Below are 12,819 nucleotides of genomic sequence, written 5' to 3'. Positions count from 1 at the left end.
GTGAACGCCAATCTGACCTCTTGCCTTTGACATGTGTTCAAGGTCTTTCCCTCCCCTGTCCTGTGTCAGCTTTTGTTCCTTTACATGGCTGAGCCACAGTTTCCCGTAGTTACGCACCACCTTTTAAAAACCCTTTCCAGACAACGGGATCTTTAAGATATCCTTCCCATTTCTAGAAGCCTATCTATAGTCACGTGAAGGGTGACGGAAGAATGTCGAATATCACGAAGTCAATCACGCGGAGTCATTTCTGTGCCCGGGCGCTCTCAGACCCTCCTTTCTCTGACACTGGAGCCCAGCCCTGTGGCGGCTCGCTGAATTGAAGGCGTCCGACTCCCTGCCCCTACTTTCCCTTTTCTCCTTACCCACCTGGTTTCCTGAAACTGGACACCGGGGAGGATTGAACTCTCTGGTCTTGTTTCCCAAGGAAATTAATTCAGATATAAAGGAGGGGTGGAGAAAATGATGTTTTCGACTTTCCTCACAAATCAGACACAAGAAAGGAAAAAAGGATTTCCTTTGGGCTCCAGCCACGACTCTGACTGATCTTTTAGACTGATAAACTATTTCCTTCTTGAAGGGGGAAAAAAAAAAAACCTTCTAGGAAAACCCTGCGGCTGGTGAATGGGAACTGAACCTATGCTAACGTCTACGTTAAAAAGAGAGAAGTGAGGAGTTTGTTTTTCCTCCCCTAGTGTTTTGATCCCAAGGATGCGGGCCGGCTCTGGGCAGTGGGAAGCGCGCTCTGCAGACCGGTGAGGCCCCAGGACTACAGGATCCAGAGGCCTTTGATACTCCAGCAGCTCCACGCCTGTTGGCTACCTCTGCTTCCCTAAGGAGTGACGCTGTGAAAACAAACTCTGATTGGTCAGGCCTGCGCTGACTTCTCCATTTATGGACAGATTGCCCGGCCCAGGCTGAGCCCGGGTGGAACAAGGATTAAGCGCTGGAAGAAAGAGGAGCCAGGCAGGAGAGCTCGGCAGGCAATCCGCCGAGCGCATCGGGCGCCTCTGGGCGGCCGGCAATCCGCAGATCCGAGTGGACCCCAGCGGTCTGCAGCATGCGCCCGGTCTGTTAAGTCCCCGGAGTTCTGCCCTCACCTAGCTCCTCGGATCCCGCCTGGATGGCGTGCACTCTGGGTTCCCATTGGCTCCTGTGAGTGCTTGGGTGTCGGGAGCTTGTTTTCGGCGAAGGGAACCAACTTTTGAAGTTCGCCCCTAAGACTGCGTTCCAGCCCCAGCTCCCAGGCAGCCAGACCCGGCGGAGGCGCGACCGCGGCTGGAGTCACCATGGTGAGTTGGCCGCGTCCTGGGACGCCTGACCGTGGAATGGGGCTGGAAGCCCGGAGCCGGGCACCCACCTTGGGCACACTGCCCAGGCCAGGGACCGGAGAAGATGGACGCGGGTGTGTGCACGTCTCGAGCTCTGGTTTCCTGCTGTTTTCTGTAAACCATGGCTAGGTGGGGAAGAGAGACCGAGGTGGTTGGGGAGGGGGGACAAGGAAAACTTTGTGAAGTGGCTTTCTGCGTTGGGAAACTTTTGGTGGCTGAGTTGCTCTGGCTGCCAGCTGTGGGAACCAGAGCGTGGGCACATCTGTTTGTAGAGGGCACGGCCGTGGGACCCAGGATCCTTTTCTGGTGCAGGGAAGGTGGGGGCACACGTCTGTAACCCACAGGTCCCCTCCCTCGGGCGGGCACCGGCTTGAGCTTCCTGGGGGCCAGAGCCCGCAGCTGTCTCTCCTGGCATCCGGGAGAACCAGGGCGGCCCGGCCTTCGCTGGGCACAAAGGCACCGGGGGCGCCAGGTACCACGCGAGCACCTGGCGGTGGCCGGGGCTGAAGAGACCCGTGGGGTTCCCGCGCCCGCCAAGCAGCCCCTGCCGAGGGCCCCACCCTTTCCCCAGCTCCAGGGGACCGCCACCAAGCTCCGCTCGTTCGTGATTGTCATTACCCGGAGTTCCCAGCCCAGCCACACTCCTCCCTAGGCTCCTATAACCTTAGTCACATCCCTTGGGCTTTGGGGTGGTGTAGATTTCCTTCGGAAGCACAAAGGCAAAGACTATTTTAGATGGATTGCTAGTGCATCAGGAAAAAAAGAAAAAAAAGAGAGAAAAAGGAGATTTTTTTTTTTTAAGTTCTAAAAAGAAAAAAGATTCTTCCACACTTGCTTCCCTGGTGGAGAAACTTGTCCTCCTGGCTCTGTCCTTGTTTGATGGTGGTGAGGGTGAAGCTCACTCGAAAAGATGCCTCGCATAGCACCGGCTGCATTGAGGAATCTATAACCCGACCCGAGTTCCCCACGCGAAGCCTCGCCACGCAGGTCCGGGCAGAACCCACTTGGGGAGCGCGCGAAGCCCCAACCCAGCGCCATTAGTTCAAAAAAATAACTTACAAACAAACCAACCCTCCCAAGGGCATCCTCACCCTCGCCTTTTACTTTTTTACGTAGTCCCAAAGTCCTGTCACCTCTGCCCCCGGGAGAGCACTTTGTCGGTAAATAAGCTCCTCCTACAGTCTTGAGGCCTCGCAAGTCTGTGCACCCGCATTATTTTTGGAGCCCCTTCCAGAACGCGGTTTACACTTGGTGGAGTGGGCGGAGCTGCTCCATTGGGCGTCTAGCCGTTTGAACTCGAGCAACGTGATAGGATTGCTGTAATTATTTTCCATGGTTCAATATTTCTAAAAAAAAAAAAAAACAAAAAACAAAACCAAAAATCAATGTGTTTAGGTCAAGGACCAAGGACTCAAGAACTTTATCGAATTTAACTGCTTTAAGTGGTACCTTGAGAAAATGAACTTGGCTTCGTTAAACTCATTTTTTCTTCCTGGGTAGACCCCAAACTAGTCCACTAGGGACGTGGGAAAACGCTCCATTTGGCTCCTTGTTGGAGCATCTAGGTGGTCAGACAGAAGGGGAGGACAAAGCCTTATCCGAGGATGGAGTGCGGGCATCCCCTCATGGGCTCCCCACCATTAGCACAGATGGGCATGCAGGCGGTCCACAGCAGATATGGTTGCCTGGCCACAGTTCACTCTGCTGGAAAAGTTGAAACAGCTGTCTGTCCTGAAACAGGAGATGTACTGTGGGTACAGTTCTGCGATCTAGAACCGTTTGGGCAAGGAAAGGAATCATTCCTTCCTGACTTGAAATGTTAAGTGTGCTTATCAGCTCTTAGAACAGGGTATCCACCACTTAGGAGTCCCAGTTAGAATATTTAGTGTTTATGTAAGAACTCGTCAAGACCAAGAAGCTTCTGTGTTCTCCATCAGTCTGGACCTGCCCAGCTGAATCCCTCAGCTGCTTAGGACCGGAAGGGATGGGCCATTACCCTGTGGGTGTGGCCAAGAATTAGCCCACAGCACAGGCCCTAGGCCAGAGCGAGGAAGAGCATGCTGTCCACTAATCTCGTTTTTCAAACTCAAGGGATTGACACCACAGAAACAAACCTCTGGGCATGCCTGCAAAAGAGTTTCTAGATTAGGTTAATTGAGCTGTAAAGAGCCACCCTCAATGTGGAGCCCCAGCCCATGGGCTGGGGACCTGGACTGAAGGAAAGGAGAAAGTGAGCTGGGCACCAGCATGGGTCTCTCTCTGCGTCCTGGCTGTGGGTGCCACGTGACCAGCTGCCCCACTGACCTGGCTATGACTTCGCAGTCATGATGAACTGCACTCTTGAATTGTGAGCCAGAATAAGCCCTTCCTTAAGTCACTTTTATCAGGGAGCTTTGTCATGGCTTCAAGAAAAGTAATAAAGTGTATATGTGTGTGATGTGTGTGTGGCATGAATGTTGTATGTTATGTGGTGTGTATGTGACGTTCATACTATATATTATGTGGAATTATGGTGTGTATGTGTGGTGTGTATGTTGTATGTGGTATGTGTGAGTGTATGTATATATGTGCGTGATGTATGTACATGTATGTATGTTGCATGTGGTGTACGTGTGTGTGGTGTGTATATGTGTGGTGTGTGGTGATCTTTTAGAGAACCTGTGAGCACATTAGGCAGCCTCTCCATCTATACCTAAGGCCCTACGAAGACTAATCTGGGACTCAGATTGCTCTTTTGGACTCTTGAACACAAGGCACGGTTTGTAGTCCCCTTTATTTCCTTCTCACGAAAACTCACTTTGGGACACTCGTTCATCTCCAGAAAATCAGGGAACATCACTAGGCAATAGATTTTAGTATCCTTTTTGTAGGAAGCTTGAAGAGGTGAAAGAAACTGTCCATCTTTGAAATTTAGTGAATGTTCAGGAGGCTTCAGAAATACCCTGGGGCTTGAATAAACAGCAGTGCACATCTAAGGTTTCCTTCATGGACTCTGGCTTCCTCAACTACAAAGGAAGTGTTGCCTCCAGCACCCTGACCTGTTTGCAGAGTGAGGGGCTGAAACCTGCAGATGTGGTTCTGCTGTGATTCATAGGTTCTATGAATTAAGTACGCAGAACTGTTTGAATAAATCTCCCTTGGACATTGTCTCAGGAAGTGTTGTAGTGGCTAGCAGCTATTAACATGCACATGCAGCAACTTAGGAATCTGGTAGACAGCTTCCTTCAGGTAAGTCAGGTTCCTTGGGGTGGAGGCTGGTGTGTGTTTAGAAAGCCTGGAACCCATTGGGCTCCACTGGTTAGTTTATGAGATTGCTAGAAGTCGCCTGGCCAAAACAGCACAATCCAAGAAAACCGAACTGGAAAGCAAGGGACATGGAAGCTGGACGGTGGAAGGGGTAGGGAAGCTGTGTGGGTCAGGGTATTGAAAGGCCAGACTAACTCATCTGTGGGTCAGCTGTTTGCAGCCACTACTGTCTAGCTCAGTGTGGTGCCTCTCTCCATTACCAGCAGGAATGTCTAAATTATAGCCCCAGCCCCAGGAATGACATTAGCGTCCATTGCTACACCTGCACCTTCTCATTGGGCCTTAAGGAAAGGGAATCTCTGCACTACCTAAACAGGGAAGCCTGTGAATGGCTGCCATTTGGAGCTCTCCAAACACCAGTGAAGATAGTTGGTGAGTGGCAAGTCCATTCAGTGAACTTCTCTTTCTTACCCTTCAACTGTCTTGCAATGGAATTCCCAGGCCCCTTGTACCACTCGATGATAGTCTTTTGTTACCCCTTTCACAGTTGAATCGGAGGTCTGCTTCAGGAGTTATCCTTTAAGGCTAGGTAGATGCACCAGTGAGCATCTTTGTGACTTCGGATATGACTCCTTGCTCCTGGACCTGCTGTGTCATGAACTCATGAAAGACTAAATGAAAGAACAGTAGCACTTTGCATCTACTGATGAGAGAGGACTGACTTGGCATTACTTGGGAAGAACCTGTGAAATTTCCTTTTATCAGCTTCTCTGTGAAGATGAACATTTCAGCACATACACAGAGATGCATACACACAGAGAGATATACAGACAGAGACACACAGACACACACAGATGCATACACACACAGAGGTACACACAACACACAAATATGCATACACACACAGAGACACACAGACAGACACACACACACAGACACACATACATACACAGGGATGTACACATGGACACAGACAGACATAAACACACATACAGACATACACATGAACACAGACAGACACAGACACACACATGCACCCTAAACAGGGTCTCACTATATAGCCCAGGTTGACCTTCAATTTAAAGTCCTCCTGCCTCAGCCTCCTAACTGCTGGTATTTTAGTGTGTCCCACCACACCTGCTATAACATGCACAAATGTTTTGAAACCTCTAGGTAACTGTAGACTATTCTGAGCCTCACAGACAGATATGTAGATATATATGATCATACTTCTCCTGACTTAGCCACCTACTATTTTTTTAGACAAAAGATACAGCAGCCTGTATTTTTACCATTATATGATGAAAAATTTCTCAGTGGTGATTTTTTTAATTGATTATTTTTGCAGTGCTGAGGATCGGATTGAGGCTTTTGCACTTTGTGCATGTCAGACAAATGCTGTACTACCAATCCACATCCCCAGACTCTGATATTGTTATTTTTCACCTTGCTTGGACTTGATGTTTACAGACCAAATAAGGGGTTAAAGGTTAAATGCCAATGGTATTAAACATAAGCATCTGAGCCTTGTAAGCACATTCTGTGATAATGGTAAACAAATCATGTTTTGAATTTCATACTTGGGAATTTACTTTGGCACAGGCAAAGATTTTGGGTCACCCTAACAGAGTCTTTTTTAAGCATATCTTTTTGTTTGTTTGTTTTTTTCTTTTTTTTTGTCTTTTTGAGACAGGGTCTCCCTGTAGCCCCAGCTGTCCTGGAACTCACTATGTAGACCAGGCTGGCCTTGAACTCACAGAGATCCACCTGTCTTTGCCTCCCGAGTGCTGGGATTAAAGGCGTGAACCACCATGCCCCGCTTTAAGCATATCTTTTTGATGGCTGTATTGAAAGAAGCAGAACTAGGAGAGTCTTTCCTAAAATAATGGCATTAACTTTAACAAGCCACAGAACTCACACTGTACATGTTCTGAGCTCCTACTGCAGGAACAAGGTATTGTCATTGTCTAAAGCACTTTATTGGGTTTTTTTAATTTTAAAAACTTGCTTTTATTTAGTGTGTGCCTGTGGGGGGGTGGGGTCAGAAGGCAACTTTGGGGAGTTGGTTCTTTTCCTACCATGTGGGTCCCAGGGACTGAACTCGGGTCTTTAGGCTTGGTAGCAAGTGCTTATCTCCTGAGCCATCTCACTAACCCGAAAAGCATGGGTGTTTGTGAGCTACATAAGAAAATCAATTTAAAAACAACAAAAAACCTCCTGCCTGATCTAAAATGTAATGGGCAGCCTGGCCACTGTCTTACTCACCAGACTCAGTACCTGGTGCTTCTCACTTGTTTCATCTGCCTCCAAGGAGGGAAACTGCACCCCACTGTGGGTGAGCAGTGGCCTGTAGAGCAGACTGTGGAGGACACAGCAGACAGGCCCCTTTCCAGGAACCAGTGTAAGACTGCTCTAAAGGGAGTCTGCATTCTCTTGGGTGTTTAGAGTTCTGATGTGTATTAAAAATTCATTCATAGTATTTAGTGATCATATACTGTATTGTAGAAAGAAAAATGTAAGGTTGCAGTGTAGAAATCTCAAAGAGAGCTTAAGAATTCTCTTAAACCTTCATAGAGGAGGGCTGGGAGGTGACTCAATGGGTAAGGTGCTTACCATGCAAGCATCAAGACCCAAATTTGGATCCCCAGCACCCAGGTAAAAGCTGGCATGACAGCACTGGGGTGGGGACAAAGACAGGTGGATCCTAGGGCTTGCTGGCTGGCCATGCCCGCTGGAACAGTAAGCTCCAGGTTCAGTGAAAGACCCTGTCTCAAAAAACAAAACAAAAAAAAATCGAGGCAGATATCCCTACATCAGCATCTAGCTTTCACACATATATTGTATACCTCAACACACACACACACACACACACACACACACCAGAAAACAAAGCAACAAAGCAAAACCTTTATACAGAGTGGGGCTAGGGCTGGGGATGAAGCTCAGTTGGTAGAGTGCTTGCTTAGGATGCATAAAACCCTGTATTTGATTCCTGGCACCATATAAACTGGGTGTGGTGGTGCATGCCTGCCTGTAATCCCAAAACTCAAGTGGTAGAGGTGGAGGTGGAAGCAGGAGGCTCAGAAGTCCAAGGTTCATCTTTGGCTACATTGGGAGTTCGAGGCCAGTCTGAGGTACATGAAACCCTGTCTCAAGAAGCATGGAGCAGAGGCTGGGCAGGGGGAGGGCGTAGGCATCTGGTCTAATGACTTCTGAAGACTCATAGCTAATCTTTGGCTGAGCTGGTCGGTGGCAGACTACAAATTTTCTGATCTCAGTTTAAGAAGGTAATGGATTAGAGTCTATTTTCTCAACAGTCTAGACGTGACCAGATAGTTTTCTTTCTGCGCCCTTTCAAGAAGGCTTGCCTGGAGATGAAAGGTTGTTACTTTTGATTCATTGCTGCTTAAACCATAAAAGATTATAAAAAATAAATTTTGAAGCGTTCACTCATAATACCATTACACTGCAACACAGTAATTATTTTTATGTCTTTGGGTTTCCTTCCAATATATTCAAACACACAGTTTTATGTAGTTGTAATGATGAGGCAAATATATAACCTGTGCTCTGTATTTTTTTCCACTTGTTTCATAAATCCTTCACTTTGGTAGGCATATTCATCATAGTTTGGTGGTGGAATAATACTCCCCTGTGGCCTGAGAGCCTGTCCTAAGTTATAACTGTAGAAAACTCTGCCCCACAAGTATGCACAAGGAAAATCTGCTTGTACTATTGCAACTGCTGTGCTGATGGGCTGCTCAGTTTTCATGCTTAGGAGACATGTAGCCCCCTTGTAGGTGTAGAGTTGAAACAGGATGGGCAGACTTGGGGTATACATCTCACACTCCTAGGTTCTGACCTAAAAATGTTTACTTCCCATGCCCCAACTGCTGCCATCATCTAAAGGACGCTACACGAAGGGGTCTTTCGTATTCTCTGCAAGTCTCAGCTGAGACATGCTCCTCAGCACTGGACCAGGGGATCTGAGAACCCAGAGATGCTGTGGAGCTTGGGAGGAGAAAGGCGAGCTGTGGAGTCCTAAGCTGAAGTTCTCACTGGCCCTGCAGGCAGGAGGATGTGGGCGGCTTGTCTGATTAGGTCTGTCATTGATGTCAAGGTTTCCTGCCCCAACTACTAGGTCCTATGGTCTTCAGTGTGGCTGAAACTGAACTTGTCACCCTTGACCTGGGGAAGGTCCTGGACAGTGGCTCAGTTGCAGGTCGAATCACTGCACTCTCTTCACTGTCTGAATACACACCTAGCTGGTTCAGGGATGAAGGGCTGGCATCTGGAGAGCAGAACCAGCCAGCCTCTGCACTTCGGGGTGTCTGAGGTGGGCACCACCTTGCCCTGCCGTGTGCTGGGATCCATGTCTGTCTTCTTTACCATGACCATGCCTGTTGGCTGGTACCTGTTGCCAGTGTTCCTCACACAGCTCTTTACCTTCCTCTTGGCCTTGGAGGCCTTCCTCTAAGGTAGTCGGGGTTGGGTAGGGCCAGCCAGGACAGGATGGCAGCAGTGTTGTCTCTGATTTGGAGTTCTCAAGCAGTCTTTGTTTTCTAAGCTTCCTCCATCAAGGCAGCTCCCTCCCACTCTTCCTTCTCCTGTTTCTGCCATTTCTTTAAAGACAGGCTATGCAGCCACAGCCACCACTTCAGGCCTTGGAGTTCTCGAAGGCACTTCAGGACCTCCACCGCCAGCTTGGGGTCCTTGGTCCCGTTTTCCAGCACCTTCATGCGGTTCTTCATATCTTCTTCCTTACTCTCTGAATCCTCCTCTCCAGGAGCCTGCTTGGAAGTTCATTGTGGCTCCCCAGCAAAGTCCGTTTCTTCAGGCTCTGTCTTGAAAGTGATCTCTCCCAGGCAGCAGGTGCACTAGATGCAGAGAATGGACAGGTTAGGTCTGCTCTGTTCCACACCATGTCTTTGAGGATGTTGAGTTTCTTTCCTTTATAGATGTACTCTAGGTGTCTTATAGCTTATGTTGAAGGGATCATCAACTGTCCCAGGTACTGCCCATCTTTGAGGACTAATGACTAGCACTTGCTTGCAATTTTTCCCTCTGTTATCTTTGCCTCCTGTTCATTTCAAGGGCACCAGAGAATTGGTCAGGCTCAGTATTTAACCAGCTTTTCCAGCAGTGCCCCACACTTCCAGTAACGTCAACCTTTGTCATCGCACAGGGCTTGCCTTCTTCGTTGGTTGCAACCTGTCCCACTTGTTAAGCTTCTAGTCCTTTTGACTTTCTCCTGAGTTGCAACCTTGGTAGTGCAAAATAAAGGCTCTGGGGTCCATCTGGGTGTGGAGAAGTCCCAAACAGTTGCTGCACCATCAAGAAAACTGCATTATTAAAAGTGTATTGCAAAGGACAAGGTTGGTAGTCACCGTGTGCCCTGTTCTGTTTCTTACTCACCAAATATGATCAAATGTGTGCCCTATGTGCCAGGCTCTAGGAAGACCCGGCTCACATAATACCTGAAATAGTTTGCTTTATAAATAAAATGTAATAGAATAGAAATATGAGTAATAGCATTATTTTAAAATATTTAAATGTACTACTATGAAGCATTATTTTAGATTATGCATATGTGTGTCTGAGTATGTGTATAAGTGCAGGTGCCCTTGGAGGCCAAAGGCATTGGATCCTCCTGAGGCCTGGAGTTACAGGCAGTTCTCATGAGTGCTGTGAACTGGACTCAGGTCTCTAAAAGTAACAAGTGCTCTTATCTGCTAAACTATCTCTTCAGCCCCAAGTAGTATTAATTTTAGGCAGTGTGTACATGGGTATTTCTTTTTTATTCTGTATCATTTTAACATCTTTTTTCCAATTAAGAAGAAAAATGCATATAGATACATAGAATTCTTCATATAATTTTAGGGGTTCCATAAAGCTCTGAATCTTACACACACACAAAAATCATTCCCAGAGTTGTAGCAAATGTTGTTTTTAAGATGGATATTAAGGTGAATGGTCAATGTTGGATCTCTGTCAAGAGTAAGCCCCCACTGAGTATGGTACAAAGAGCCACACAGGGGCTACATCCCAGGATGCTCAGCCTTCTGTCCTAGCATCTTTTAATCACCTTCCTTGCTATTGTGTTCATCAATTTTTGATGCAACAACACATCCCCAAGAGTGAGGTTTAAATAAGAAACACATATTATTCCTCAGGACTTTGAGCATTGGCTGGCTAGTTCCCTCCCATCTAGGCTGGCTCATCTGATCTGTGGTCAGCTTGTGGCTTAGCTGGGAATGCATGGTATAGGATGGCCTTCCTCACATGCTTGTTGAGGACGAGTTGGCCCACTGTCTACTGGGGCAGTAGAGATGCCTTGGCCATGTGTCTTGTCACAACAGGCTGGTCTTGGGTTGTTTACATACTAGTGGTTACACCACAGGGTTAAAGAACAGCAAGAGCCTGCAAGCTGGATACAGAAGAATTTCTTTAACTTTGAATCATACTTACTACAGTCCTCACTGGCCAAAGCAAGGCACATGTCTACACCTAGAGTCATTGGGAGAAAGAACTACTCAAGGGCTAGACACAGTTCCAACCACCACCTTTCTCTTTCATGTTTCCTTCATTGGTGGCTTCTGAACTCCTGTGAGTGACAGGTAAGCCAGAGCTGCTCCTGATACATCCTCTGCTGCGTTCCTAAGGCAGGAAGAATATTAGAGCTCATTCAGTCTGATTCCAAAATTGCTTTTTTGTTATTATTGAGAAGATCAAAGCAATAGTTAATAAAAAGAAAAATTATTTTCTATCTACTAAAGGGAGCCCTGAAAATAACAAGCCTGTAACTTAAGCCCAAACTTAGAGTACCATGAGTCCAGCCAAGCTACACGAAGCCAAATGTCATTTTGGACTGAAGAATGGAACTCATGCCGTCCAAGTCGGGGGCACAGCTTCTTGCTGCCCAGTTCTGTCTTTCTAGACAGCACTGAGCTGTCTATGTGGAGAAAGACATTCCTTACACAGACAAAAATACATTTTTCCTTGGTTGAAAGGCATGTCTTTTGGACTATAAGATGATTCTCAAAATAACCCTGTGTCAATCCCATATCATGTGAGCCACTGCCTGCCATCTGCAGGCTCCACTGTACCATGTGAACTGTGTAGGATTAATTTAGCTTTGTGCACAGGGCTTGAGAAATCCATTAATCCACAGATCTCTCTTGCTCTCCTTCTCCCTCTCTCTCCCATTCTTTCATTTATTTTTTTCCTTTAAAAATTGTTGATACAGAGTCTTTGTAGCCTAGGGTAGCCTCCAACTCAGAATTCTCCTGCTTCCCCCTCAGAGTGCTGGGACAACAGTATTGCAGGTATGTGCCTCGTCACACCCAGATCTCTTATTTAAAACTATACAACTGGAAAGAAAGTAGCTCATGGTAGCTCAATCTTTTCTCTGTTCTCACTGTCCTCTGGTTTATTTTGAGGCGGGTTGTAGGTATCCCAGCATTTAATCCATCAGTACCTCCACATTAAATAGGCCTTTGAAAAAAGCAAAACTTGGCAGTTGGTGCTCTTTGGACAGGAAGAAAGGGGTGTGTCTCAGAACCAAGGCTGGTGACTTGTCTTTAACTTTTAACAGCAGAGCCCTTGTTTTATGGAATCATGTAGACATCTCCAGTCACTGAGTAGACGTCTTAAAGTGTGTCTCAATGTCATTTACAGGGGATCTGGCAATGATACCTTAGATTCACTGTCATAATGAGCAGGACAGGGTGGCTCCCCAACTCCTAACTCCACCCAGGCACCACCTTTAAGGCTAAGTGGTAGAGGGAATTTGTGGTTCTCAGAGTTCCTTCCATTTCGTTTGTACCTGTGTCGTGGTAATGGCTGTGAAAAATAATAGCTTGTTTCTTTCAGTGGTCAGATGACTGTAGAATGCCAGATTAGAAATGTACTGGAACTCGGGGTTAGGGAGATGGCTCTGAGTAAGAGTGAGGCCATGAGTTCGAATCCTCAGTACCCATGTAAAAAGCCAGGCATGGCCACACATGTGCCTATAACCCCACCACTGAGGGGTGGAGGCAGGAGAATCCCTGGAGCTTGCTAGCTACTGACCTAGCTCCAAATTCAGAAAGTAGTTTGTCTCCAGGGAATAAGGCAGAGACTGGTAGAGCAGGACACCTGGGTCTCTGGCCATGTGCATATACCATCTCTCTCTCTCTCTCTCTCTCTCTCTCTCTCTCTCTCTCACACACACACACACACACACACACACACACACACACAC

General features: G+C 47.3%; 1 protein-coding gene across 1 annotated transcript in view; it reads left to right on the top strand.

The window, feature by feature from the left end:
• The first annotated feature begins 910 nt into the window (after positions 1-910).
• Positions 911-12,819, top strand: part of Myo1e (myosin IE) — a 242,198-nt gene continuing 230,289 nt past the window's right edge. Inside the window, exon 1 of the mRNA XM_008836873.3 lies at positions 911-1,292. Coding sequence (XP_008835095.1) covers positions 1,290-1,292 — 3 coding nt within the window. The 5' untranslated portion in view covers positions 911-1,289. The remainder of the gene's footprint in view (positions 1,293-12,819) is intronic.

The sequence above is a fragment of the Nannospalax galili genome, unplaced genomic scaffold (genome assembly GCF_000622305.1).
Source record: "Nannospalax galili isolate Female #2095 unplaced genomic scaffold, S.galili_v1.0 scaffold117, whole genome shotgun sequence".
NCBI classification, from domain to species: domain Eukaryota; kingdom Metazoa; phylum Chordata; class Mammalia; order Rodentia; family Spalacidae; genus Nannospalax; species Nannospalax galili.
Note: the sequence above shows the minus strand (reverse complement) of the source record. Positions and strands in the feature narration are given on the sequence as shown.